Source organism: Oreochromis niloticus, linkage group LG13 (assembly GCF_001858045.2).
Source record: "Oreochromis niloticus isolate F11D_XX linkage group LG13, O_niloticus_UMD_NMBU, whole genome shotgun sequence".
In the NCBI taxonomy this organism is placed as follows: domain Eukaryota; kingdom Metazoa; phylum Chordata; class Actinopteri; order Cichliformes; family Cichlidae; genus Oreochromis; species Oreochromis niloticus.
In genome coordinates this window covers 23,237,506-23,264,734 of record NC_031978.2, presented here as the reverse complement: position 1 = coordinate 23,264,734, position 27,229 = coordinate 23,237,506, and the positions used below count along the sequence as shown (strand labels likewise).

General features: G+C 44.1%; 2 protein-coding genes across 3 annotated transcripts in view; one reads left to right on the top strand and one right to left on the bottom strand.

The window, feature by feature from the left end:
• The window catches only part of slx4ip (SLX4 interacting protein), a 36,058-nt gene extending 21,882 nt beyond the window's left edge, over positions 1-14,176 (top strand). The window contains exons 5-8 of the mRNA XM_003441180.5: positions 805-873; positions 2,367-2,455; positions 10,602-10,708; positions 10,804-14,176. Coding sequence (XP_003441228.1) covers positions 805-873; positions 2,367-2,455; positions 10,602-10,708; positions 10,804-11,569 — 1,031 coding nt within the window. The 3' untranslated portion in view covers positions 11,570-14,176. The remainder of the gene's footprint in view (positions 1-804; positions 874-2,366; positions 2,456-10,601; positions 10,709-10,803) is intronic.
• jag1b (jagged canonical Notch ligand 1b) overlaps positions 13,042-27,229 on the bottom strand; it is a 27,418-nt gene continuing 13,230 nt past the window's right edge. For both annotated transcript variants that reach the window (XM_005473954.4, XM_019366633.2), the window contains 21 exons: positions 26,157-26,287; positions 25,932-26,051; positions 24,484-24,597; positions 24,280-24,393; positions 24,082-24,195; positions 23,548-23,594; positions 22,906-23,079; positions 22,296-22,446; positions 21,246-21,410; positions 21,055-21,168; positions 20,805-20,918; positions 20,539-20,652; positions 19,972-20,088; positions 18,936-18,963; positions 18,536-18,621; positions 17,834-17,947; positions 17,602-17,711; positions 16,669-16,908; positions 15,934-16,071; positions 15,585-15,726; positions 13,042-14,989 (listed from right to left, as the gene is read on the bottom strand). In XM_005473954.4, coding sequence (XP_005474011.1) covers positions 14,514-14,989; positions 15,585-15,726; positions 15,934-16,071; positions 16,669-16,908; positions 17,602-17,711; positions 17,834-17,947; positions 18,536-18,621; positions 18,936-18,963; positions 19,972-20,088; positions 20,539-20,652; positions 20,805-20,918; positions 21,055-21,168; positions 21,246-21,410; positions 22,296-22,446; positions 22,906-23,079; positions 23,548-23,594; positions 24,082-24,195; positions 24,280-24,393; positions 24,484-24,597; positions 25,932-26,051; positions 26,157-26,287 — 2,923 coding nt within the window. In that variant the 3' untranslated portion in view covers positions 13,042-14,513. The remainder of the gene's footprint in view (positions 14,990-15,584; positions 15,727-15,933; positions 16,072-16,668; positions 16,909-17,601; positions 17,712-17,833; positions 17,948-18,535; positions 18,622-18,935; positions 18,964-19,971; positions 20,089-20,538; positions 20,653-20,804; positions 20,919-21,054; positions 21,169-21,245; positions 21,411-22,295; positions 22,447-22,905; positions 23,080-23,547; positions 23,595-24,081; positions 24,196-24,279; positions 24,394-24,483; positions 24,598-25,931; positions 26,052-26,156; positions 26,288-27,229) is intronic.

Genomic DNA, 27,229 nt, shown 5'->3' with positions numbered 1-27,229 from the left:
AAGAAATAATTGGAAGGTGGTGTTAAAGTTTCACATTCACTTTCTTATGAGGACAAAAGAAGATATCAAAGGATGAACTGGCTTGGTCAGCTTCCCAGCACTATGTGTCTGTTTGCAAAGAACAACTGCATAGCGTGTTAGCCAGGCCCTTGCTTTTAGTCAACAAATTCCTGCCAGATTAGGCAACAAGCTGCTGTTTCTGCACAGCACATCTTACATACCATGAAATCATTCCATGACAAATAGAGCAGAGACCCCAGAAATGGTTTCTCTGCTTGTGCCAAACTGGAAGGCCTTTTAAATTAAAGGAGAATGAATTGTTTCACACTCAATAAATAATTTGGCTTGTTTTAGCGTGCTGTGCCTTAGACCAAGCATAAACTTAAAGTTAGTAGAAAATTGATGGGTATGTGTCCAAGCATATGGAGCCATGTGCAGCACTGTTATCTGCATTAATGGAGTGTGCTCTATTGCTGCAAAATACCCTAATCCTGTGTTCAGTTTAAAAAAAAAAAGAAAAAAAAAAGCTTTACTGTGATTCTTCTACTGCATGTGACAGCAGTAAGGCCAGTTGTGGAACTCATCATATGAGGGGCTTTATACTCGCGTAGTGTGTCCATTATTTAACCACTTTGTCTCACTATAAAATTTGCAGCTGTTTCGTGTAATGATGGGAAGTTGAATTTAGTTTGTAATCGGTGTATCAAAGCATGCCGGCATGCACCGTCTCACCAAAATGTGCCCACTGTTAGATAGGTAATAGAACCTTTTATGTTAACTGTCTCTCTGTTTTGGTTTATACAGGTGAAAAATTCAACCTGGTGGCCAATTTTCTGAAGCGACACTCCAGTCTCAGATGTATTGTCAAGCAGGGTAAGTGACCTACATGCTTTCAATAAATCCATCCCCAGTTAAAACTCAGAAATAGACCTCTCAAGGGTTTATACTCAGCCAAATTTCCCACAGAATGAGTGAGGCATCTGTGGTCTGGATGTTGATGTTTCTCCCCCTCACTTGTTTTTATGTCCTGTCCCTACCTGATCGGGGTGTTGTTGAGAACAAGCGCCCATTAAGTGGTTCCCTTGAGAGGCTACTGAGAGAGGCAGAGAGAGAAGGATTCCTTAGCTGTCTGTGGAGGGCAGTGAGAATCTATCTCCATGGCTCATCTAATGCCTGTGACCCTTGGCCACCTTTTCATGGGACCAACATGGTTCTCTTCCTGTCAGTAAAGTTAATATCTGCTCCTTGGGGGAGGACCAGGCCTTGCCTGTTGAGGCAACGGTGACCTGTTGCTGGCTGAGATGACGGCTTCTCTCAGCAGGTCCATTACACATCAAATTAGACTCGGTCTCCTGAGGTCAAAGGTTGTGTAATTTGGTCCACTGAGTTGGCAGTACATATGTGGTTAGATCATTAAAAAAAATCAATTAGCTATAAAACGGATGGTGAAAAGTTTTTATCGTGGTTGACGAGACGGCTACAAAAAACGCTCTTAAAAGGAGTTCAAGAAGCACAATAGGTCTTCTTAAAGCTATGTTACAGTAATTAGTTGGTCAGAATGCAGTGAAATATTCTGATTTAGCTGACTTAAATTTCACTCCACAATGCCAACGTTTTAAAGAATAAAGAAGAAAAAGCTGACATTTGGTGCAGCAAAGACTGTAAAGTTTGTCCAGGGGTTGGCATTAAAGGAATAGTTATGAGATCATTGAGATTAAATGTTTTATTCCTCTTATTTAATGTGATTTGCAAATTCCATGTCAATCTACTTGTTAGAGTTCAAGAAGGCTTTTGGGTTTGCTTTAAATTTTTCCTTCGAAGAAAAGTTAGATTTCTAAAGTCCAAGAAGTGCTCTGTCTAAAAGTGTCCTGAGAAATTTTCATTGAAGGTTCCAGTTTCGCTTGAAAGATTTCATGAGCTCTGAACTTTTTGTCGAGCAATCAAGCAGAACCCAAACCCAACTGAAAACAGCAGATATTATAAATTTAATTATTATTAGTGTCACATGTCATCCGGGCAGAGACCTTTGGAATATAGCTGGACCTGAGTTTCTTGACATTGTTTGGAAAAGCGGCTTAAATGATCTTTCCTTCTGAAGTCCGTGAGACAGTATTATTACTCCCAAGAGCCATTGTTAATGTAAAATTTCCTAATATTTCATGCTGTTTATGCAGCTCATAAAATTCAGCAATTATGTATAAACTGCTATTTTCTCCCTGGTCTGAGGGATAGTAAATACTTGGTACTGGTAGATGTAAAAATTCAACATTGACCACAATTCCCTCTGTCTGAGTTTGACTGATAATTAGAGGTGAGCCCACGTTATTAACCAGCAGGGTCTGTGTTGTTTCTCTGCCTGCTCTCAGATTTGCGTGTGTTTCCCGAACGATATGTTGTGTGTGTGAGCCGTCCAGAAGATGCCTCAGCGCACCATAGAAACCCGAGCCTGCCCGCGGTGAGTGCTGTTTATACTCCTCTATTTCCTCTTCCAGTCGCCTGGCAAAAAGTCGTCCATGTGTCTGTGTGTTATTATAGGGATGTGCTGCCAAATTGCACTCTCGCTTATATATGCTTATCCTCTTTACAAGGGGGTGGGCTCTGAACCTACATGGGCTTTAAGGAGACCTAGTGAGAGGAAAACCAATGATCGTGGGAGGCTGGGTGAAGCGGTGCCAAGTCACGCTTTTTTGAAAAGCCCCTGCTCCCACATTTTTAATTACTTACCTGCAGAATTTTAGTTCTCTCTGTCAGTTTCAGGCATGAGGTTTTTGGGTTTGCATGCTCAAGATAACCACAACAAAACCCTCTGTCCTGCGGTTGCATGTGCATTGTTTGGGTCTTTAAGAGAGAATTCGGTTAACTTTACTGTCTGCAGTTGAATGCCGCGTGCCTTGATTAATTGGACTCAAATAAAGTTAGGTTCAGTGGGTATTTCCCTGTAGTCTGTGCTGTGTAGACCAAGTTGAACTCTTGTCAGTGGCATAAGACCTACTGCTGTAGTTCTTTTTTTGTCCGCCTGTATTATAATCAGTTGTCCTTTGGTCAGTGTTCATTTGATCTCAAACTCCCCAGAGTATTCTGGGAAAAGCCTGTGGAGCCTCTCACCTTGGCACTCACATCAAGGACAGACATCTCTCCCATCACATCCCATGATCAGTGGCCTGATGTTTTTCTACAGGGTTTTTGCTATTGTTTCCCTTTGAAATGTCTCTGCACTCTCCACAGTTTGGCTTCCAATGAAAGCAGCGATTGTAATATTTTTAGTGGAGCAACATAGTCGTCAGTGAAAAGTTCAGATTGTGTAACCAATTTTCCAGTTCAAGGAGGCACTGTTGTCGATTGCGTTCCTCTCCTCAGGATGTGGTTCTCCGGGCTCATACAGTACAAGCTGAGGGAATTGGAGGGTGGGAGTCTTGTGGTGAAGCTCTCACTAGCTCAACCTCGAGCCCGCTTTGTAAGGGAAAGATACCAGACAGAGAGGCTGAAGTTTTTCACATGACAAAAACAATAATTTGTTTACATCCCTCACTCTGTTCTTATTTGTCAGAAAGGGAGTTTTTGCAGTTTTAATGCTGCCAAGGAAATTAGAAATCGGAAAGGAAAAAAAAGGTTTAGACTGTGAGTCACAACTGATGTAAGGTATAATGTTGCTGTCTATAAATAATGGGGTGTTTGGAGTTCTGTGTCAGAGTTGATATCATGTTTAAAAAGGGGTCTTTTATCCCCCAATTCTTGACAGCAAAAGACAGGCAGTCTCAAAAAAAAAAATGCCACATTTGTCCATGTTTAGGGAGGTTTCAGGTTTGTTGTTAGGATTCAGTTTGTGTGACTAGTTGTGCAAAACTCTTCAACCACAGTGGAAATGTAGACTCATCAATGAGCAGTTTTCATAAGGTCAGGGGGTTATGTTGTGAGGGAGCTAAGGTGACATCACTGAAAGGCAGCTTCTCACTCCCACATTTGAGTGTACTCTATTTTAATTTTATACAGTTTGTTCACTCTATATTAGTCATATTTTCAACTGACATTTAGTCGGGAAGCAGAAGCATTTTCCTTCCAAACAGCCACACACGATGAGAGAAAAGGTGTGCTATATAAAAAGGTGAGATTCTTTTTCTATCAAACAACCTTCCCAGGAAGGGATTAGCAGTGTAATATGCAAACTATGGGAAAGAGCAAACTTAAGGGGGGAAAAAAGGCCAACTCCAGCTGTTTTGGTTTCAGATGGCCATTTGCTGCAGAAACAGCCATGATTGTCCAGTTTGAAATGCTTGATTCAGCCATGTCTGACTTCAAATGTTACTGGGGCAGAGAGTGTTCAAGCATCCAGCAAATGCTTTGGTTCAGCCATACTGAGTGCCATGTCTGGGATAAATGCTGAAATCCTATCAGCCTAATTGACTCTGTTTGTTAGGCACCTAGAATCCACTGTTGCTACGCAGAGGTTGGGCAATTGATGCTGCTTTGTTTTCATGAGATAATGGAAAAAAAAGGCGCACGCAGAGGATTTGAAGATTTACGTCCTTCCCTTCATAAAAGCTTGCTCCTATTGTGAGTCAGCACCAACACTGAAGAGGGCAGCATGGGAAGGAAGATCTAGTGTTTAGGATCGCGGCCGTTGTTTTTTAGTCAGGCACAGAGTGGGCAGCTGAGGTGAGTGGCGTGCTGGGCCGCAGAAGTTTGGATCAAAGGCAGAACAGATGTGTTTCCAGTCTCCCCCCCCTCCCCTCCTCTTTTGAGCTCTGGACGAGCTTGTGTGTTTACTCATGACCTCAGCACGCCTCTGTTCTTCAGAGCTCACAACAGCTAACAGCAGTCCGTTCCCAAGCGTCCAGTGTCTACTGACCTCCTCTACACCTAGGCCGAATGCATGACTATGATCTCTTACAGGTCCTCATTCCAGCCCATCTTAAACTGCTTCCAGTGATTTACATTTACATTTACATTATTTTGTTTTGTTTTGGATTTTAATGTCTGTTTTCTGCCTCTGTAAAGCACTTTGTGATTTTTATCTTGAAAGGTGCTATATAAATAAAATTTTACTTACTTTTACTTACATGAAGTGTGTTCAGTTAACCACTTGTCTCAGTCCTTTGACATGGGTGGATCCAGAAACTCTTGTCATTGTTTGGGGATAAGAACTGTCCCCTATTTTAGACAAGTATGTGCCCATGCATGTTTGTTGACTTTGTTGCAGAGAAGATGTGGTGAGCCTACACAAACAGGGCATTGCTTGCCCTGTGGGAGCAGGGTGGGTGCATGATGAGGGGTGGAATTTGTGGACTGCATTCACGAACATCTCTGCAGGAGGTTTTTCATCCCCTGACAGTTAAATACTCTTGTTGTTTCTTGGTGCCAGTTTGAGGACTTTGTATACTTAGATGTGTCATCAAAAAAAAGCTGCTCAAAAGAAGTTCCAGTGGAAAGAATAATTCATTTTTTATAATATGAGTGTTGTGAGGGATTCAAGCATTTCAAGCTGCCACAGATTTCAAGTTGAGACACTATTATTTTGTGACAGATGAGTGGATAATTGCTTTATGGGATTGCATCTCACTGGTTTTGTATATGTTAGGTGAGGTACAAAGATATTAAAGTAATCCGAGAACAAACAATCTGACTTCCACTGTGGCAAATGAAAGTTGATGGTTCATCAGAGCCTCCCATGCTGACTTGTTAGATTTTTTTATTTGAAGTTTTTATGTTTTAACTTCCATGCTTAAAAGCTTTTGGAAAAACCTATGGGATTAACTGAAAAATGCTCTTTTTCTACAAAGCAAAATTGTTAAAGTAGTATTTAGATGAATGTGCATGTGTATTTGTGCAGACTATATACAAAAAAAGCTGTAGTGTCTATAAATATGGCATTGTATATCAATAAGCATTGTCTTTAAACACCAAGAGAAGGTTTGTCATCCTTTGCAGCAACATTTTAAACAGCTCAGAGACCTTTTGGCCACATCGCTGCATTACTTTTGAGTGCAGCTGCATTAAAAGATAACCAACATAATCGTCCTATCTGTGTTCTACCTTATCTTGGACGGCTTAGAGGCTGTTGCCTGTATTTTATGGAGGCTGTTGCTGGTTATCCTTTTGAAGTTTTTTTTCCAGGAGTCATTCAGAGTTGGGGCAAGTGCTGAGAATCTGTCCTGGTAGCCTTTTAAACCAAATGAATCATTCTCTCTGCTCTCCTTGCCCTTTTGCCAGGCTTATCGCCGTAATCTGACATCCAGATGTGCTGTTTTGTTGCAGCTCCTGTGGCGACGCTGTGTTGTTTTGGAGGCTCCGGGGCCAGGGAGGGCACTGTTGGTCTGCTCTACATGTTGTATCACGAGGAGCATTTTTCAGCTTTGTGTGGGGGCGAGCAGACTGGCTGGCGGTGGGGGGGTTAAATCCTTTTTTTTTCTCTCAGAGAGAGGTGGTAGCAACGGCGGGTAGATGTTCTTATTTACCACCATCCCTCCCTCCTTTTTCATGGGACTCTCTCCAGCTATTTAGAGTTTGCATCATTCCTTACAAGATTAGGCCACCTCGGTTCCCACACAATTCTTACCGTTTTATCCACATAGCTTGTGATAATTATAAGGTTATTTAATCCATCTGATTTCTTCTGTAGTTGCTATATACAGAATCTTCAACTTCTAGACCCCTGCTGAAAAAAAATTATGCACAATCTCTCTCACTCTCAGTCTGTTTATCTATCTTTTCTCTACTTGCTATCTATATCCAGCCTCTTCCTCTCTTCATGCTTCTTCCTTTCTCTGACTCTCCTCTTTCACTCTCTTGCTCTTTTGAAGTCGTGCCGACAGGAACAGAAAGGCACTAAACTTTCCCAGAGAGCCTCCCTTTAGCTCCTTGTTGGTTTTTCTTTCAAGTTCATTTTCAAACGGCATTTATTCATATTAAACAGGCTAGAATACATATCAAGGCATTACAATGCAAACGATAGCACCCACATTTTTCTCAGAATTGTTGTTGTTGGGGTGGGTGTGTGAGTGTGGAGGCGAAATGAGAGTTTGTATGTGTGTCACTGTCCCAAATCCATGTTGAAGGTTAGCTGTAGCTCTGGGTATGAGAGAAAAAGTCTAAAGACCAGAGCGCTGCCCACACTGTAGCATGACTCCATCTCGACACAAAGAGGAGCCTGTGTGGAACTTCCTGTGTGAGGATTCTTGCGTTTGTGGGCATGCTGGAGAGACTGTTGAGGTCAGGCAGTGTGACTCTGTGGGGGTGCCTTTGCTTTTGTTGTGCTCCACTCTCTTTTTTTCCTCTTATACACTCTGTAGTATCTTGTCTCTTGTATTTCGCCAGCTCCGCCTCCTTCCCTGCTGCCCAGCCTCCCCTCCCTCTGTCTGGCCTCTTTATTCTGTCTACCACACCACAGACCAGAGTGCAGTTGCTAGGTCTCAACACCCAGCGCAAAGCCACAATGCCCCAGCTTGCCCTCGCAGCTCGGGTCGATTTCCCCCCATTTCCCCCTTGCGTGTCGGGTCACATGTTGTCACTAGTATCGTGACGTGCGGGGGAGGACATTTATGATATTTCTCTCAGTTTTCACAACATCTGCAGGATGCCAGAGCTTACCGCACTGGCTTTCCCCATCTTAGAGTGCACATTGATCATTTTACCAACCAGTTTATATAATAGTAATGATCTGAAAAATGGCTGATGTTAAATAAACATAGCGGCCACGACCTTGAATTTTCCCAGATTTAATTTCTGTCCAGTTGTTGTTTCCCCATTGCAAAAACCAATAAAGTTTAGCGGCGTGAAGCTGTGGATAGCGGTCTCAGCCACGCTGATCCAAAGAGCGATAGCTTCAAAAGTATTGGATGGTTTGCTATGAACTTGGGCATAGCATAGCGCAGTGGCCAGAGAATAGATCCTGATTATTAATAAATCCTATTTTTGGTGATCCCTTAAATCTTGTGCCGCCACTAGATCAAATTTTTCACTTGTCAGTGAAATAGCTCAACTTTTATTACACAGAAATACACTAGAGGATAAAGCTTAACCACTGTGGCGATCCCCTAACTTTTTGCTGTCAGATTGATATGAATGTTTTTGAGTGAAATATCTAAACAGATAATTTAACAGTCATGAAACTTGTCCCTCCTTCTCCTTTAAACTATAAACTCGCTACCAGTACCCAGGAAAGTAGTACTCAGTACCATGGGGTTAAAACAAAACAAAAACAAAAAACAAGATCACGTTCTTTTCCTGTCAAATTTACACTGTCCGTTAACATTACAGACAGGCAGAACTTATAACGTTTGCTGCCTAGCTCCAACATTAACATTATCATTTTATTATTAGCCATAGCCTCTACCTTACTGAAATGCCTAATGTGGGCAATTGCTAATTGTTAAAAAGCTAATGTTAGCATGTGTGCCAGCCAGGTTCATATTTATTACTGTTTTTAAAAATAAATAAATAAATAAATGTTGTTGGAACAGGAGCTTTACTTACCTCACAAAAATATTCCTAAAGACCAGGGTGTCTGTCTTACATATCCTTTGCCAGGGTTGTGGGGCTACTGTTCACATCTTCAGCTGCTAGTGAGGGGAGGGCCTTTCTGCCCACCCATCTGCAGCCATCCTGTGCAAAGTTATCTGCCAACTGTAGGAGGTGAAGACGGCACTGCTGGTGTCAATAGTGAAATATTTTGTGATCTGTCAAGAGACCTAAAAACAAAACAGTCAAAGAAACATGGGTTAAAATGACAAGCTTTATTTCATGACTTTTGAACTTTAAAACTGGGTCATCAGATGGATTCCTATTTAATTCTGTAGCCTAAAAATACACACACCACCCTTAAAAGGACTGCAAATACATCAAATGTGCATATCACTGCAAAACCTACAATGTATGCAAACACATAATAAAATCATTCTTACAAACCCACAAGGTAAAATTGAGGCCCATTATAAATTTCCCGACAGAGACCTCACCCAACCACATATGCATTAGGATTTAATTCAGTTCAACTGAATTTTATTTATATACCATCAAATCACAACAGCAGTTACCTCAAGTCACTTGTAAGGTAAAGACCCTACAGTAATAGAGAGAAAACCCTAGAAAAAATCGAACTCCTCACCCAATCTCCCTTTGCCTTCATTGGCAGCAGCCCTAAACAGCTGCAAACAACCTCGTGCCCCTTGAGGTGAATGCAGATACACCATATAATGTTCTGTGCCTTGCTTACACACACGTCAAATGCCCATTGTTCGCTTCTGTCAAGTCCCACAGTCTGACCGCCTGTGATATCAGTCATTCCTGTTGGACGAGTGACAAGGAGTTCAGAGTTCATTCCAGTCACATATAATGCAGTTGCAAATAGACGTCTAATCCAAAAGTAATTTTTAGTATCAGTTAGTATCCAAGTATCAATTTCGTTGACAACCCAACTTGGTCGGTATGCCGCTTCGGTAAGTACTCTACTGAAAAACAAGTACTGTAGCTTTTTCAGTTTTATATAAAGGTTACTTGTAAGTATCAGTTCTGGTAACACCCCCAGTCTAGACTATTAGCTGAATATAGCATTATAAATTCCCTTGTACAGCTTCAGACTTTTAGAATTTCTAGTATACAAAATATAATATAATATACTGCTTCTCCAGATAAAAACTAGCAGACATGGGCTCATTTTCTAAACCATTGCTAGTCTACTATTCCACCAACTTTTTTTGATTTGATTAATTTATGATGAATTGACAGGGCTTCAGCCTTTGAAGTTCTGCTCAATTTGCCACCAGCGTCTCTTGTTCTCATAAATCCAGAGTCTGTTCTGGGGCAGCCAAGGAAAAGACCCCATGATTAACCGTCATTAGTGGCCTGTTGAGGGCACACGTTGGTGAGATCCAATTTTCAGCTTGTTCCTCGTTCTGCCTCAGAGGTTTCCCTTAGTATGTGGATATTTTGAACTTTCACCCCAGAGTTTTAACAAATAAGACTGTGCTTTTCAGAGACACTTAGGGGTGTAGCGAAATTACAGGTGAAGGTTTTAGACACATAAGGACATAGAAGAAGCGCTCGGCACTCATCCAGCCTGTTTAGTTACAGTTTCAAAACTCATGGCTGAAAGTAAAGAAGGGGGGTTTTTTGCCTTCAGCCTGTTTACATTTGCAGCTGTCCCATAACATGCTTTTTACACCTTTTTTAAAAAAATATTGTCTTTCCTACGCAATGCTGCCCTTGCTTCACATTTTTTTTCTATTACTGAATCTTCGTTATTCGCTGTTTTAACTTGTCAGTATGGTCACCGTTTCGTAACTCTGCCTAAGGCTGAGAGCATCATTTTAAGCCTCAGATAGTGTAGGCTGAACAATTGTCACGCCATAATGAGCCAGTGATTAATTTCAAACTTTGAGGTGGAGGATTTGGAGAGTTTAGGGGGGGGGGGCAGCTGCTACTCTCTCTGAAGGCCCTTTCATCTTTCATGTTGGGCAGCATCATAGTTTAAATAGAAAGGTGACTAAATTGATGGATTTAATGAAGGTGTTCAATGAAGGATGATGACAGCACTGTGAGGCGAAATGTTTCCAGGGTATGCCAGTAATAATATTTTTGTTTACACCAATTCTGTTTGTCCTCTTTAGACTGAGCTGTGCGAACAAAGCAGATCGGAATATTTTTCCAGTGTGGGAGAAACCCATGAGCCTTTAAACAGCCCCACAAAAACAAAGAAGACTGTGCTTCAAAAGATGTAAGTATGATCTAATGCAGAACTTTCCAACCCCACCAGTCAGAGAGGACACTCAAGTATCTGTTTATATCCTTTTAACTTTTTTTATTCCTCAGAGCCAAACAAGCCAGTGTCCAGCGAGAACTCTGTGGTTCCACTATGGCGGAGCAGCAGATTGACCAGAGAGTCGGTGCTGAAAACCAGAGACCGGAACTTCAAGTTGTCGAGTCAGAATCGGGCTCAGTGAGTCTGTCCAGATCTGAACAGAAGGCCCTGTCAGAGGCAAACCACAAGGTGCCTTGCTCCAGTGCATTAACTGTAGCAGGAGCTCTAATTGGGACTACTCAAAAGCAGAAGCAGCATGCTGAGAACGATCTTCCAGACTGCATCAACCTAAATAGGACCTCAGCAGGTTTCTGCCAAAATGAAATCAGTCAGGAGACCAGCATGAGCAAGAGGTGCAAGCTGAGTGATGCTGGGGAAGACCCTCACCCACACAGGGCCAAGAGGACGTGCCTTGGAAGACCTCCAGCCCTAATGCAAACTTACTCCGCACAAACATCCAAGCACGACCTCCTTCCTCTGCCACCCCTTCCTCCACTTGAAGCCAAGGCAGAGTCCCAGGCTTCCCCTGTCTCAGAGTGCAAGAAAACCACACTGGAAGTAGAGCTGCTTACTCCAGGGAAACGAGCCCAAAGGCTCTCCCTCACAAGCAATAACACGGCACAGACAAACCAAAACAGGCTGGCCGCAAGTCTGAGGAGCCTATCTGTCAAGCCTGCATCCTCAGGCTCCTCTATTGGTTCCAGATCCACACTCGGAGAGGAGTGGAGTGAAAATGTGCCCAGAACCTCTAGATTACGACGACTGAAGAGGTCCTGAGGGGGAGAGAGAGACAGGCTACAGTAAAGATGCCTGACGCCACAGAAATAGAGATGAGACTCTGTCAGACTACATGCTTCCCCCATGCTGTCCATGTGGTCTGCTCAGATGACTTGCATTTGTGCTTGTGTCACTTTTTACTGCGATATCTGTTCTTTTCACATATGCTGCACACGCACAGATCAAATGCTGAACACATTATGGCAACTGATACATGTGCATTTGAGTTACGCTTTGTCAAATACTTGAAACGGATCTCTGCCTCCACCCATAAGTAGTGGTGGTCAAGAGAGGCTCGCAAATGAAAGTCAAAAACCTTTAATTGGAGTTAAGATTTGGTTTTGTGTTAAAGATTGGGGATTTCAGACAGGCAGGAGCCATGCAGTACGTCATGGCTTTCAGACTCAAATACTGGCTCCTACGTGTCTCAAAACTGTCCAGTTTACCCGCCGAAGCTCGAGCATGATTGATTGCTGTTTCCAGGTTTATTTCATCACCCCATTCTCAAAAAAAGTGTTTTTATAGCTAGATATTTTTCATATACCAGTTAGTTGCTAAGCACCTGAAAACAAATCTATAAGTGGAAACATACTGCGCTGCTTTTTTTTTTTTTTTTTTTTTTAAACTTAACCTAAACCAAATATATGCAGGAATGTGATCAGCTTTTAAATCAGAGGTTGAACAACAGCTGCTGTCACCAGCCCAACGCTTGGTATAGGTCCTTAAATCTGCCCACTGGCCCGAGCCCAGAGAGAGAGCCTACTGTCAGCTCCGTTTACAACCCAGTATTTCTTTCACAACAAAATGTTGACTGAAAATTTTACTCCCGTTTTATTTTACTGGAAAGACATTTCGATATAAATAAATTTTCCCCTCAGTCAAAACAAAACAAAAAAAGCCCCATTTGAATCATTGTGTAAAATTCACAGAGAATTTTGGGAAAGCAGCCGGCACAGATCTCATTGCATTGTTTTCCTCTCACAGAGTCCAAACCAAATGCTGCCTGTGGCAGTTCGACAGTGGGGTCTGTCCAAAAAACGAAAAAAAAGCATTAGTGGTTACAACCTGAGTGTCACGACTAGGAGCCAGTTCAGCTATCAAATAGGGCAGATTAGTGAAACTCGTCCTAAGGTTTTAGTCCCAACATGTTGAGGATCTTTCTCAAGGGGTGTTGTAATCTCTCGTCTTTGTTTTAATTCTGGCAAGAAGAGTTTGCCCAAAAAATAAAGAAAGAACATAATAAATCACTTTTACTCCACAGCTTAGGGTTCTCCAGCCCAACTTTTTTTTTTTTTTTAAAAGCTTGTTACAGTATCTTAACCAGACCATCAAGGGCTACAATATGTGAGTGTTATGAATACTGCGTCTCCAGGACTCGACTAGGAAGCCATTAGCTGTAGTTCCCACGCCACGAGAGATCTTTAATATGCTCCAACACGTTTGGCTCAATGCATCAGACTCGTCACTCTCTCTCCAGAACAGAGACAACTTTAATTCTCGTTTCATACAAAATATTTAATAAATATGACTTTCAAAAATATATTGCCAGATCAACACATAATTCTCAAGTTCATAACACAAAGTCAAAAAAAAAGGAAAAAAAAAGGACAAAGTGTTGCCACGATCTCAAAGGGTTAACAAATGAGATAAAACATGTTTGTCTTTAAGAGCCTCAATTTTTAAAAAGAAACAAATGTGCACAGAAACAAAGCGGACTCTTGCAGAGCAAGGCAGTGTATTTATCTGATACTACAGTGTTCCCATTGCTCCTCTACTGTTCAAGTACTCACAGTCTAGCTTATGATATTATGCTGACTAAAGCAGATGGGAATTCTGGCGTGCCATACTGATGTGACTTGCCTTGCAACTTGGTTGATTTCGACAGCCTTTGAAATATGTCTGGGTTAAACTGAAGCTGCTGAAGAATTTTTGTTCCCTTAAGTATTTATCCATTAGTGGCAAGCAATGTGTCTGCCACCATGTCCAACCCTTGCAGCAGCCGTGATCTTTTGTTGTCCTAACCTCACTTGTCTACAATTAAGGTCCTGGCAACAAATAATGAAATGTCCAACGTGTGTATGGGAGGGAAACAAAAATGAAGTGTTTCTTTCAGGGCCAAAGCACCCATCTTTTGTCATCTCTGAAATTTGGCTTTTATTGAATGCATTGGAAACAAAACAAAACAAAAAAAAACCTTGAAAGAAATGGTAGGCTTCCACAGCTATCAAAACCTTCAAACTAAACTGAACGTATAAATAAAAAGGAATGATATCTTAAGGCTCTTGATTATTAAGTTAATAAATCAAATATACACAATGATTAATAAAAAAAAAAATGTACATATCTACACGTTCTAAATTGTCACATAAATTCTTCATATTGACAGCAACTGCTGACATCGAACCCCTTTCATCTCCCTCCCCACCCAACCCTAAAAATAAAAATAAATAATAAAGTTGATCTTTTTTTTTTGTCTCATTTGACAGTTGCTGAAGTCTAAAACTGAAAAAGCACTTCCTCCAAATAGAACTAGAAAAAATTCAAACACATACTAAAAATAATTAGCTCTAGTGTTGAACACGTCGGGTAGTTTAAACTCATTGTACAACAATTACACCAGGAGCCCCTTAAATGTGTCCGCTAAAAAAAAAAAAAAAAAGGAAACGGGGAAATGAAATGCATAGGAGGACACGTTTGCAACTAGTTCTACAGTGAAATGTATACCAGTGCCTTGTGTTTCCAGCCAACCAAAGCAACTGTCACTGCCAGTGTAAGCCAGCTTGTCAAAACTTAAATTAGCACGGGGAAATATCTGAAAATACTGAGGGGGGAGGAGGGGGTCACAACTGACATGACTATTTACACATGCCAAAGCTCCCCCAGTTTCACCCACCACCTGGGTGTGAAGGTGTAAGGCTAGGTTGCACAGCAACACAGCTGTCTGCTATACAATGTAGTCCATCCTGTTTATGCTGTTTGCTGTCTCCAAGTCTCTATTGTCCTGTTTGTTAGTCCAATTAGCGTGCTTGGATGTTGAGTTGGGATTGGAGATGGATGCCTTCTCATCCCTCTCCACCAGTGTGTATGCTGGCTGTTTGGCAAAGCGGCCCTTCTGCAAGTGCCTCTCCTTGTCGTCCTCATCTCCCTCGGGATGATTTGTCCTTATTTTGGCAATGATGGAGTTCTTATTTTCATAGTCTTTAATGGCTACTGTGAGGCCCACATGCTTCTCTATAGGGTTCTTGATCTGGTTAAGCTGCTCCCGGACGTTGTTGGTCGTGTTGTCCTCTGAGCTGGTCGCTGATGTCCCGTTGTGGTTGCTCTGTTTCCGCCGCCGGCGCATGCACCACAGCAAAATGGAGACCAGCGCGAGGACCCAGATGCCAATGAAAATGGAGCTGAGAAGGGGCACTAGGTAATCTGGTAGAAGAAAACAATGACAAGTGAGAAAGAGACCACAAGTATAAGACAACTGACTCAAATGGTGCATAGTAGGATTTCTGTATTAGTGCATCAAGCTAGCTCAGTCATTAATACACTTTTGCCAGAACAACCTGACCTCCAAGCCTGGAGCTGAGGAGGAGGAGGCTGCTTCTACTTGGCTGTGGCAGCAGTCTGCTGTCACCGTACTGATGAATGGCGAACACAAGTGGGAGTCTGACTAAAAGTCCAGCCAGTTGTACCGCGAGCCAATCCAAAGCCATGTAGCCAAGCAGCTCTGCTCTTTCCATTGAAGCTCCTGGCTAGATTCTTTTTAAGCTCCATCACAACTGCCATGAGATGGCAGACCTGGCGGTCTGAGTCGTGTGGGAGGTTAAGGAATCAGTTTACATATACATGGAATGTTTTTTCTTTGGTGTGCAGCTATGTTGTCACTTTTAGGGCTTGGCTCTATCTCATGATCTGATCTTTAGAAAAAAAAAAAATTGAAAATCCTCCCACCCATTTCAGCACATGCAGGTGTGTGCAAGTCTGGAAAACTTCATAATCAAACACAAATAGTTTCAGTTCATACCAGTTTTGCTGGGGCTTGGCACACGCACTTCTGCGATGGCGGAGATGATCGTGTTGTTCCCGTTATGCTTGCTAACCAGGTCAATTATCCTTTCTGTGATCTCTTTAACGGGGCTCCCGTCCAAGCGGTGGTCATCAGTCGACTAAAGGCAAAGAATAAAGTGAGGTGTGAAATTTAAGTGTTTAGCTGTTGTAAACTGAGACCACAGAAACTCAACCCTACGTCCATAACACATCCTACCACAGCTGCAAGAACTCTACGATGCAGGTTATAAATCAAAAGCATTTTTTTGTGTGTGCTTTAATGGAAGCAGCCAAACATGGCAGAGTGAGTGGAAGGAAGTACTCACGATGCAGACGTGGATCTCGTTGCTGGCTGAGAATGAGGGGTCACAGGTTATGGACACAGAATGCTCCAAGGAGAAATTCTTGACCACGTATAAGCTCCTCAGCTGCTTACATACTCCTTCCACAGTTAAGCCCTGGACCTGAAGGAAATGAAGCAAATGTTAACAAACACAGAAAAAAAGGGGAGAGAAAAAAAAGGGCAATCAAGAAGAAGAAAAAAAAAGAAGAAGAAGAGCCAAGGCTGCATTTTGGCATCATGTTCCAACATCCTATCCACCTAATTTAGATTAAAGACCGCAAACTCATATGCTTGTCACTATCTGCTGTCATGCTTGTTAGGCAACTGGCAAGTGATCATTCTATGTGGTGACAGAGTCGCCAGTGGTCCTGTTCAGCTCAAAATCCATATCATCCTGAAATTAATCTCCCCATGTGGTTGGTTTAAGATTGGGATTGGCAGAAGCTAAAAAGTCATGAATCCCTCAGTCTCAGGAACAAAACTTGTATGCAGACAAGACTCCGAGAGAAATATTCCCACATTTCCCCCACTCCTTCATGGAGCACATTTAAATACATGGCTGAATTGTTAAGGAGTCTCTCTGCCCTGGAGGAATGGGTAATCTTTCACAGTTTGCCGCTCCCATTCATTTAAGACTGCTGGTGGAGGGGAGGGATGGAAAACGAGCCCAAAACCTGTTAAATTCAATCTCTTCCTCCCTGGTGCCTAGGTAACTCACTCGAGGCATGATCTCCTTGTTGAAGGTGAAGGTGATGTTGGCGCAGCTGTTGTCCTGGTAAGTGGAGCTGGGGTGGCATTTGGTGGGGGGCTGGGGAGGGTCGGAGTGCCAGCACTCTCCCAGCTCAATGCAGGGCTTCACAAAGCAGTGGCCCTCCCTGAGGGGGATGCAGCTCTGGCCTGAAGGGCACTCGCCTCGGCCCTTGGCACCCAGTTTGCATGACATGGGGCCACACCACATCTGGAGAGGAAAAACACAGGAGCATTGATACATTTATATCATATTAAGTACGCTATACAGTAGAAAACACTTTCAAACTGTCACTGCCGTATCCCCGTACATCTGCACAACTGTGGAAGAGACTTGTATTTAATTTACTACTTGGGGTCTCCAGAGGATGAGTCACACTGTACGAATGTCTAAAAACAAAAAACTGGACCAGTGTTAACAGCTGTCCAAAGATTGATTCGTCTCCACTGCATGTCAGAGATTATTATGTATCACAAACAAACAATACTGTGATGTCAGGCCAAGTTTTAAATGGTAGCCTACAGTGCATCTCCCAGATCTTTTTCAATCCCACGATGCATTTTCTTCCCGAGGTGAGCTCCACTAGTAAGCCACCATTGTTCATCTAGCGGTTAGATAGCCATGATGATGACAGCACTACTGTCTAACTCACCCAATCGTCCCTTAGTGGGAACCGGTGTGTGTGTGTTCATGTTCTAATTAACTAACTGCATCAAGAAATTGGCACTCCTGAGCCAACTCCACCCAGTGACACATAATGTTGAGGCCCTACCTACACCTTCTCATGGAAAACAAGACACCAAACATCAACGCGATCCATTTTGTGCAGTTCTCCACAGCACTTCTTCCATTCGGAAGCATGACAGACTTCACAGGTGTGCCGAGCATTCATGAATACTTTACCTTTGTGCATACAACTTTCCCATTGGAACAGTGGCAAGTGTTGCAGTCTTCATCCCATTTCATTCCATCAGGGGTGACGTGTCCATTAACAGAGCAAGGTTTTCTTGTAACTGTGTAAAAGCAGTCACAGTGTTAGAAATAATTATTTTCAATAATAATTTTCAATTATTATTTTTTCCTTCATTTTCATATTTCTTGGGGGTTGTTTTCCACATCATGTGGCGGCTGCTACCTTCTTGGCAGTGGGATCCGGTCCTGTCTGGTGGGCATAGGCAGCGATATCCATTGATCTCATCCACACAGGTGGAGCCCAAGGCACATGGAGAGGACTGGCACTCATTAATATCTGCAATAGAGGAGAGAAGCCAGGGGTAAGAATTGGTTCCTTTGTGGCATAAAGAGCACAGCCACACAGCATTCGAATATTTCAGTCTGCACACAAGTCTAATTCCTAGGCTAAACTCACTAAGGCTGTGCATCATTTGAACAGTACATACTAACCAGTTAATAATAATAATGATTACTTAGAAAAAACAAACAAACAAGCAAACATGCTTTGTGCCAGCCCTGGTCTTATTAGGCAGCATCATTAGCAGGTATGCAGGAGCTAAAGGCTGGACTTAGACGAACAAAGGGTTTGCAATGGGAAAGAATGTGGCCATCTGAAAGCCTTTAAGAGGGAAAACAATCTGTGTAATCAGTGTCAGAGAGCATGGCTGATTAGCCGTTGGCCTGCTAAGCTGGTTTCCCCCAGGGAAAGCAGCGAGGCTTGGTGGAGTGACACCAAAATGGCTCAGCCTGGCCTGAAGCCCAATGAAAAGATAATTGGCTGACTAGACCTTCCATTTGGAGTGACTGATGGTCCCGGGCATGCTCTAACTGACTGCTCAAACTGCGATCAGGGGGACGTTCTGGAGGCAGGGTTAATACTCACTGATCCGACAGTCTGGGCCAGCGAAGCCTGGGGCGCACTCGCAGCGGTACCAGTTATCCCCATCGACACAAGTTCCACTGTTGTAGCTGGAAGAAAAAAAAGGAAAAAAAAAAGAGGGGAGGGGGATAATTTCAGTCTGGAATTTTCTCACCAGTCAACTGAACAATTTCTCAAAGATAATTAAAGCAATCACTCCTATTCTTTGTATTGGACAAGTGCGCTTGGGTTAGGGAGTTCACTAAACAGAGTTAACTGACTGCATCCCAGGAATGACAGGGGCAGGGTGTATGCCTGGTTCCCAGCAGAGAGTGAAAGCGTCGCAGGTGAGAAACTATCACACAGGAGGAGCAGCTTGTTTACATCTGTCTAAATCTGCAGGAAATGTTTGGCTTCCACTTACCATGGGTGTGGACTGCAGTCGTTGGTATCTGAAAGAGAAAAAAAAATAGAATGGGGAGGGAGGGAGACGGGAGCAGTGAGCATGTTGATCATTCTCATGTTTTGTGCACATGACAGCAAGAGCACGTCTGAGCTTGCGTGTGCAGAGGCGTGTTGGGCCAGTCGAGCCCGGACTCAGCGCTGTCTGATCACGATGCCTTATTAACAACACTGAGTCGACTCTCACCCTCAAAAATGCAACCCACCCACCCACCCACCCCTTGGCAACACCCATAATTCCATCCCAACCTTTTCTCCCTCCCATCCAAAAAAGTTTCAAGCGGAATTCATGTTTTAGAGTGCATGCATACAGGGCAGGGATCCCAGGAAAGGGGGGGGGGTACATACACATATATACATACATACATATACATACATATATATACACACACACATATATATATATATATATATACATGTATATATACATATATATACATACATACATATATATATACATATATACATACATACACATATATATACATATATACACACACATATACACACACATATACACACACATATATATATATATATATATATATATATATATATATATATATATATATATATATATATATATATATATATATATATATATATATATATATATATCAGGGAAGTGAAGGAGGAGAGCTCTAGAACAAGCAGACATGTCACTGTTTGGACAGGAATGCAACGAATGAGAGGAGAGAGGGGGGCGCGTGTTGAGCTAGCAGAAAGGGGGAGAAACATCTGTCTCCACTTTCCTGAGCCCTTTTCTCCCTCCTCCTTCGCTTTCTCCTCTCATGGCCGGCAGCAGCCAGGGAGAGAAGAAAGAGAAGAGGAAGGAGGGTGGGGGTGGGGGAGCTACAGATCAAAAGATGATGGGAGAGTCTGCTCTAATCAGATGCAGGACTTCACCTTTGCACTAGGTAGCACAATGTTTATCATAATTTAATGGCAGTAACTGTCCACCTTTATCTATTACACCACCACCCTCTGCCCTTTCTTACTTTGGGTGCATGTGGGACCCTCCCAGCCTTCCTTGCAGACGCAGGTGAATGAATCCCCCGTCACCACGCAGGTACCTCCATTCTCACACGGGTTTGGAAGGCAGCTCGAGTTTTTGGCTGAGAACAGAGAGAGAAAGGTAAAGTTTGATTTTGTCAGCGAGCTTTCCCGAACAACCAGGAGGATCATCAGCACAATCATGAACCTCAACCCAACTGAGAAGACTGCCTTTGACTGAGCTTTTTTTTTTTTCTTTCCCCCTTCTCCTTGACAGCCTTCATTTTCCTTTTTACCCCCCATATTCTTTGACTTTGAAGTGTACTGTCAGTGCAATCAGGCATTTTAAGCATACGTCTGTCAGCACTCAAAGGAGAGAGAGAAATGGGCAAGGAGGTAGACGAGAGAGGGAGGGAGCGTTGACAGAACGAAGGGATAAAAACTGTTTGTGGACCTCGCAGATCTGACAGATCTGATTAAGATCCGAGTCAACACGGAGCTCTCCCATAAAGCAAACTACTTCTTGTGTGTGCGTGCAGAGATGAAACATTAAACCAAGCTGGATGACTCACCTATGTTGCACGTCGTTCCCTCCCACCCCGGGGAACACTTGCACTGGAATGTGTCACCCTCATCATAGCAGGTGCCTCCGTTGTTGCATGTGGCTTCATCGCACTGACTCTCGCCTGGAGGGTGCATGGACAGTCTTTCTTACATGACACTCAGCACAATGTAGAAAATACTGGGTAATTACAAAGAGCCATTGGCACATACCATGAGCCTGCACAGACAGTCTACACGGGTGTGGAAAAAGCAGAAAGAAAAAAAAAAAGCTTACGGGAGTGGCAAGTCTTTCCCTTCCAGCCATTTTTGCATTCGCAGAAGAAGTCCGTCACCAGGTCTCGACATGTCCCTCCATTATGACAGGGGTTGGTGCTGCAGTCATCTATGTCTGGTTGCAACAATAGACGGCAGCGTGATTTATGTGCGGCATATCAAACAAACGTTGTGTTGAAAGATGAATCGAGAGGCACCATGAAGGAAGTGTGGGCTTGTTTTGAGGTTGCAGGATAAACAATCATACTCACTGATCTCGCAGTGGTCGCCTTCCCAGCCGTCACCGCAGATGCACTGGTACACGCTGACTTTGTCGATACACGTGCCCCCGTTGCGGCACGGGTTACTCTCACAATCATTGATGTCTGAAAATGGCAAGAGATGTGTTAGATTTATGACGTGATACAGTGTGATCAGTTGTGCATTTGGACTCTGTCCTTACTCTCATGGCAGTAGGTGCCTCTGAAACCCTCCTGGCACTCGCAGCTGAACTGGCCCCCGGCCTGACTCTGACAGCGACCGTGAGGTCCACAAACGTTTGATGAGATGTAACGCTCTCCTCCTGGTGTGCTGTTGGATGCCACGGCAACCGTGCAGCTATCAATCACTGCAGAGAGGCAATCAAGTTAAATAGTAAAACCAATGACTTTATGAAAGGCTTATTGCAAATTATAAATAAGCCTTAAACCAGGTCCCATTTTGCCTTATGACCCATGTTTACCATAAAAAAAGAAGGGATGCAAGACACATTACGACAGATCTACAGGGCAACAGGCCTTTACAGATATAATGCCCATGTGGTTAAAAAAAAAGTCCAGAGAAAAAGGGTACTGTTAAAAAAGAAAAAAAGGCAAATAAAAAGAATGATTAGCAGAACAGAGATAAGCTGTTATGCTTTCATAAGCAATTCATTCTGATCTATTTTACTCTGAACTGAAATCCCTTCCCTTCCCCCTGTCTGATCAGGTTAGGTGAGCTGGGTGAATTTGTTCCCCTGTAATCACTTAATTCTTGCCAAGAGCAGAGAGAATCTTGCGCCTGGTATCTGACTCTGTGGTTGGTCCACTCACTCAATTACACAGACGGGGAGAAAGAGAGAGAAATGTGCGCATTCACTGAGGGGGAAAAGAAGAGGTAGCCCACCAAGTCATTACTAAGAACACACACGGTGCTATCAGCCCTTTGCCAGGTTTTCAGGGAAGAATCATCGGAAAAGCTTTGCTGAGGAAAGGGAGGGAGGGCCATCATCAAGAGAGCTGAACAAAAAAACAACAGAAAAAAAAAAAGCCCTGCTCACCTTGGCCAAGAAATTACTTTGAGTGAAACTAAAATACAGGTACTGCCCTCATGGGAAAATGTGGGCAAAGTATCCAGGCAAATAGTGAATATCTGGCCTTATTCAGCATTATACAACATCACGGTGCACAGATCATCTTTCAGGCCCCTCGGGGGGGGGGCAAAGAGCTTGTAGTAGTTGCATCAGGAGACATACCTTTGCACGTGGTGGTGCGACAGTGGTCCTTGAGGTGAGAGCAGTTTTTGCCCTCGTAGTCCTCTGGGCAGGCGCAGTAGTAGTCTGTGGCCAGGTTGAAGCAGACTGCCCCGTTCTGACACGGGTTGGGCAAGCAGTAATCAATATCCAGCTATGGAAGAAAAGGTTTTGAATAGAGAGCAATGAACCTGATAGTTGACATAGTTTCTGCTACAGAAAACAGAGCAAAACCCACAGCATCCTCCCCACAAACTGTGCCAGGAAACAACACACGCACAGCGCTCAGAGGAGAGGAGAGGAGGGGAGGAGGAGGAGGGGAGGGGGGGAGGGGGGGACGAGCCAGAGACATAGGACCCGTCCTCTGAGTCTGGGCTTCAGCGCTGAGGAATGTATCCCACTGTAGCCAGGAGCAGCTTCAACAAAGCACTCCCTTTTTAAAAAAGGAGGACTGTGGAACAACAGCCGTTTAAGAGGGTGGGGCAGGAAAACTTTACAACAAACCCAAAAGATACAGGCAGCGCTAGCAAAGAGAGGCTTAAAAACGCTGAATGAGGAAAGGGAAGATGCTTGCACGCACTGGTGTGGGATAGTGGTGGGAGTCATGCCTCACCTGGCAGAGATTTCCTGAGAAGCCAGTCAGACACAGGCACTGAAATCCGTTCACTTCGTCCTGGCAGCGGCCGCCGTTCAGACACGGCGAGCTTGCGCACTCGTCGATGTCCCTCTCGCAGTGCTCGCCGGCGAACCCAGGCGGGCACGCGCACCGATAGCCGTTTACCAAGTCCTGAGAAAGAGAGGGAGAGAGAGTATGAGGGAGAGAAGCCGGAGTTAACCTCGCGCAGCCACAAATTTGATTAACTGCTTTCAAAGGGTGGGGTCCAAACAATAACTGTCAAACCAGGGCACAGAATGAACAGGACGGGGGGGGTAAATATCACAGCTACACAATTATTTCAACACATTTTCCTGGCACGGGCTCAACGCAATAATGTTTATGGTAATTCTATCTAGTGTGGTCGAGAAACTTGCGCGCCCCTCCCTCAGAAACCCCTCTGAACCCACTCCTCTCAGATTTGATTTCAGAGGAATTCCACAACAATTCCACTGTCGGTTTGGAGGGAACCGTTTACGGCAGCTATTTATACAACCGCTGCAAATGTCTCTGGCTTTGACAAAAGAGACACAATAAAGCAAACAAGTTGGCAAGCAAACCAGCAATACCAGATAAAGCGAGATGGGTTTTTGACCTTACCTTACAAGTTCCCCCATTCTGGCACTGGTCCTTGCAGTCGTTTATATCTGCACATGAAAACAAATCCGAGATTTAATTCTGAACAGCTTAACTAAATAGTCTGTCTTTAAAAACAAGTCTGTGCTTTGAGTTTCCCATGCTAGGGGCCTTTAAAAACATTGTCGGAGCTGGAGAGTGCTGTGCATGTGAGCTGGATGATGTGGCTGCAAAACTCGGTGCAAAACAGCGTATTGAGCAATCCCCTCTGCTGCCAAGTGAAACTAGTCCCTGCGATTGTTTTGAGCCACCCTTAATCACCGTGGCCTTGGCCACACACACACACAGACCTCATAATGATAAAGCAGATTCATTTACACTGCAGGAGAAAAAAATAAAAAGGAGGACTGCACTTGTCCAACTCTACTTAACACCTTCACGTTACAGCTTCCATGCAGCATGTACACGATGAAAGGAACTGAAATATCTAAAAGAGCGACAGGAGCTGGACAGACGTCCTGACCCGCAGCTGCTGCTGCTGACAGAATTCAGACTCACTGATGTCACAGTTCTGCCCCGTCCAACCAGGGAGGCACTCGCAGAAGTATCCACCAATCAGGTTGCGGCACGAGTTGGCATTGACGCAAGGCTTGCTGTCGCATTCGTTGGCATCTAGAGGGTGAGAGAAGGCGGTTAGTGGCATGCACACGTGTTGCCGACAGCTGTGAAGTGGTGTAGAGAGGGTGCGTGATTCACCTATTAGACACGTCTTCCCAGTCCACTGCGAAGGACAGTGGCACTTGTAGCCGTTAACCAGATCCTGGCAGGTACCGCCATGGTTGCAGGGGTTTGGAAGGCAGTCGTCAACATCTGCGCAGGAGAAGAGGGTCTCGTGTAAGCAACAGGATATTTTCTGTGAAAAGGTACTGACATTAAGAATGTGCACACATTCAGGCTTACTGATCGTGCAGGAGGGGCCGGTCCAGCCTGGTGCGCACTGACATTCGTAGCCTTGACTGGTTTCTGAGCAGCTCCCTCCATTCGAACATGGATTGGAGAGACAGGCGTGTTCGGCTACAAAGAGAGATCACAAAACAAAAATCCTTGTTGTTTTAATGACAAACTAAGCATCACAAATATATCAAATCAAATCAAATCAAAGTTTATTTATATAGCACATATTAAAACAACAGTGTTGACCATAGTGCTTCACAGTCAGTCAAAACACAAGACAATTAAAACAAACAATAAAATAGGACAACAAACAATAGGTAACAACACAATAAGCTAAAATCAGCCAACTAGTTAGAATCAAAGGCCAAAGTAAACAGATAAGTTTTAAGACGAGATCTAAAAGACTGGATAGACTCGGCCATACGAATATGTACAGGGAGGTTATTCCACAGTCTAGGTGCCACAACTATACATATTTCTGCCACTGTGCCTGCTAACAGAATATATATTATTTTTATTGATACTGAAACAAATCATGACATGAAAATGCAGATTCAGGTTCTGACTTTTATCCCTTAGAAACGTGAGCCCTCTACCCGCGGTCCAAGCTGTTACACGTCCAGGGATCGAGTCATTCTTTCACCTCTGAAACCTCCTCCTCTGCCCCGAAAGGCCGCTCAAAAATCCCCTTCTCTCTCGCTCTCATTACCCGCCCAGGCAGACTGCACCACCAGGAAATCATCTTTCATGCTAAGTTGACCCGGCCAATGCACCGTGACTTCCCTCCGACTCCCCGCCATTCTTCTTCTGAGAGGCGGCACAAGATGAGAGTGGCGGGAGGGAGAGCGGGAGAGGGGGCAGTCGCGGCACCTCCTTTACAGATGAGTAAAGGATGAGTGAGCACCAAACAAATCAAAAATTAACGATTTGCTCGAGGAATAACTCGGCAGTCGGAGGTGATAGGCGGACGTCCCCTCGGTATGCCGTGGGGAGGGGAGGAGGGAAGGGAAGGGATGCAGCGCTCGCACCCTGGGGCCTCCTTGTTACAATAGCCCAACGTATCGTCCGGTCTGCAGACCTCCTGTTATGAGGGGCATGGTTTCCTGACATCTCTGCAGTTAAGCTGTCAGCACCCTGCAAGCCTCAGATTTAATGAGGAAAAAAACCCGTCATCTCCATGGTAAGTGTTTGCAACAGCTGAACCTTAGCAACACACCCCATCTGTCTCGAGGAGAGAAGGATGACAGGCCCCAAAAGATCAAGATCGGTGGATTACCTGACTCGGGGGCCACTTACTCTGGAGTGGAAACAGATTATTGCTGAGTTACCACCTCCTCTGATTACAAACTGAAGGCACCTCTGACCTTTTGTCTGCAAGCTTGGTGAGCCCAGAACATTCCCATTTATTCTAACTGTAAGAATGCTTGGAAGATATAGCCAACACGGACACTCACCTCTCTCACAGTTGGCTCCTGAGTAACCCTCCGCGCAGGTACATTGGTACTTATCAGGTCCTGTGTTGATACACGTCCCTCTATTCTGGCACGGTTGGTGAGTGCCACAGTAGTTCAGGTCTGGGAGAAGAAGAAAAAAGAAGGGGGGGAGGATCACAGTTTGTTTGGGCACAACAACGGTTGCTCCTACAGTGAGCGCAGCTGAAATAAGAGAAGGAAATTAACCTTTATCACAAAGGTGACCGCCCCAGTTGATGTCACAAAGGCACTGCCACGGCTCTTTACAGGTGCCGTGCACACAGCCGGGGTGGGGGATGCACTTGTCGCAGTACTGACCCTGCCAGCCATACAGACACCTGTAAAACACAGAGATATAGATGCAGAAAATTAAAAAACAACAAGTAGAGACGGACAGTGACAGATGCACAGCCTTCAAAAAAAGTTCACAACCTTCACAGATGAGGTCAGATAATCCATGCACTGCCTGAAAATGTTAATATTTTAATCTTCCATGTATTCCAGATTCGTTCAGCAGCTACTCAGCCATAATCTTAACTTAATGAAGTACACACTAGTGTGAAACAAACAGGCTCCCACAACTGGGCTGCATCTTAAAAGACCGCAAATGAATTTTAAGTAGCAGGGTGTTTATGTAACAGCCTTTAAACAATACTTGGAGCCGACGACGACGAAAGAGGAGCATTTAGCATTTTACTAAACAAGGAAAACAAAAACCCAACACACTAAATTACAGTTCCAATGGGACCTTTAGCACAGCTAACATTAGCATGCGACTAGACGCTCCCTTTAACATCACTACGCCTGTGGCTTGGCAGCAGCAGACGAGGAGGGTTCAGCCTTCTTGGCTGTTACACTGCTGCTCGTCCTGGTTCCCATGAGTCAGAAGTCAGACTTGCGCCCCGAGGGTGAGGACACAGGCTGCTGACCACTGAAATATCCAGGTTCATAATTACACCGATAATGCTGCTCCCTTTCTCGCTCGGCTCCATAATTAAGACGGCAATCCAGCCCCGGTTGATAAATCGGCTCTTTAAAAAGCTGGCAAAGCGGCAATGCAGTCCCTGCTTTGCCGCAGAGCCCAGCGACAGGAAACGCAGCGCCCCCCTCCCGCTCCTGCCCACCCCCTGCGGGCGACTGGGGGGGGGGGGAAGCGGCGCGCTGATTAGCCTCAAGAAACGGACGGACTGTAAAAATAAACGCGGCGGTTAAGTAAACCTCAGTCTGTGATTAAAGAGGCTATTCTTAAAAGTGTGCTAATCCCCCTCCATGAGAAGTGG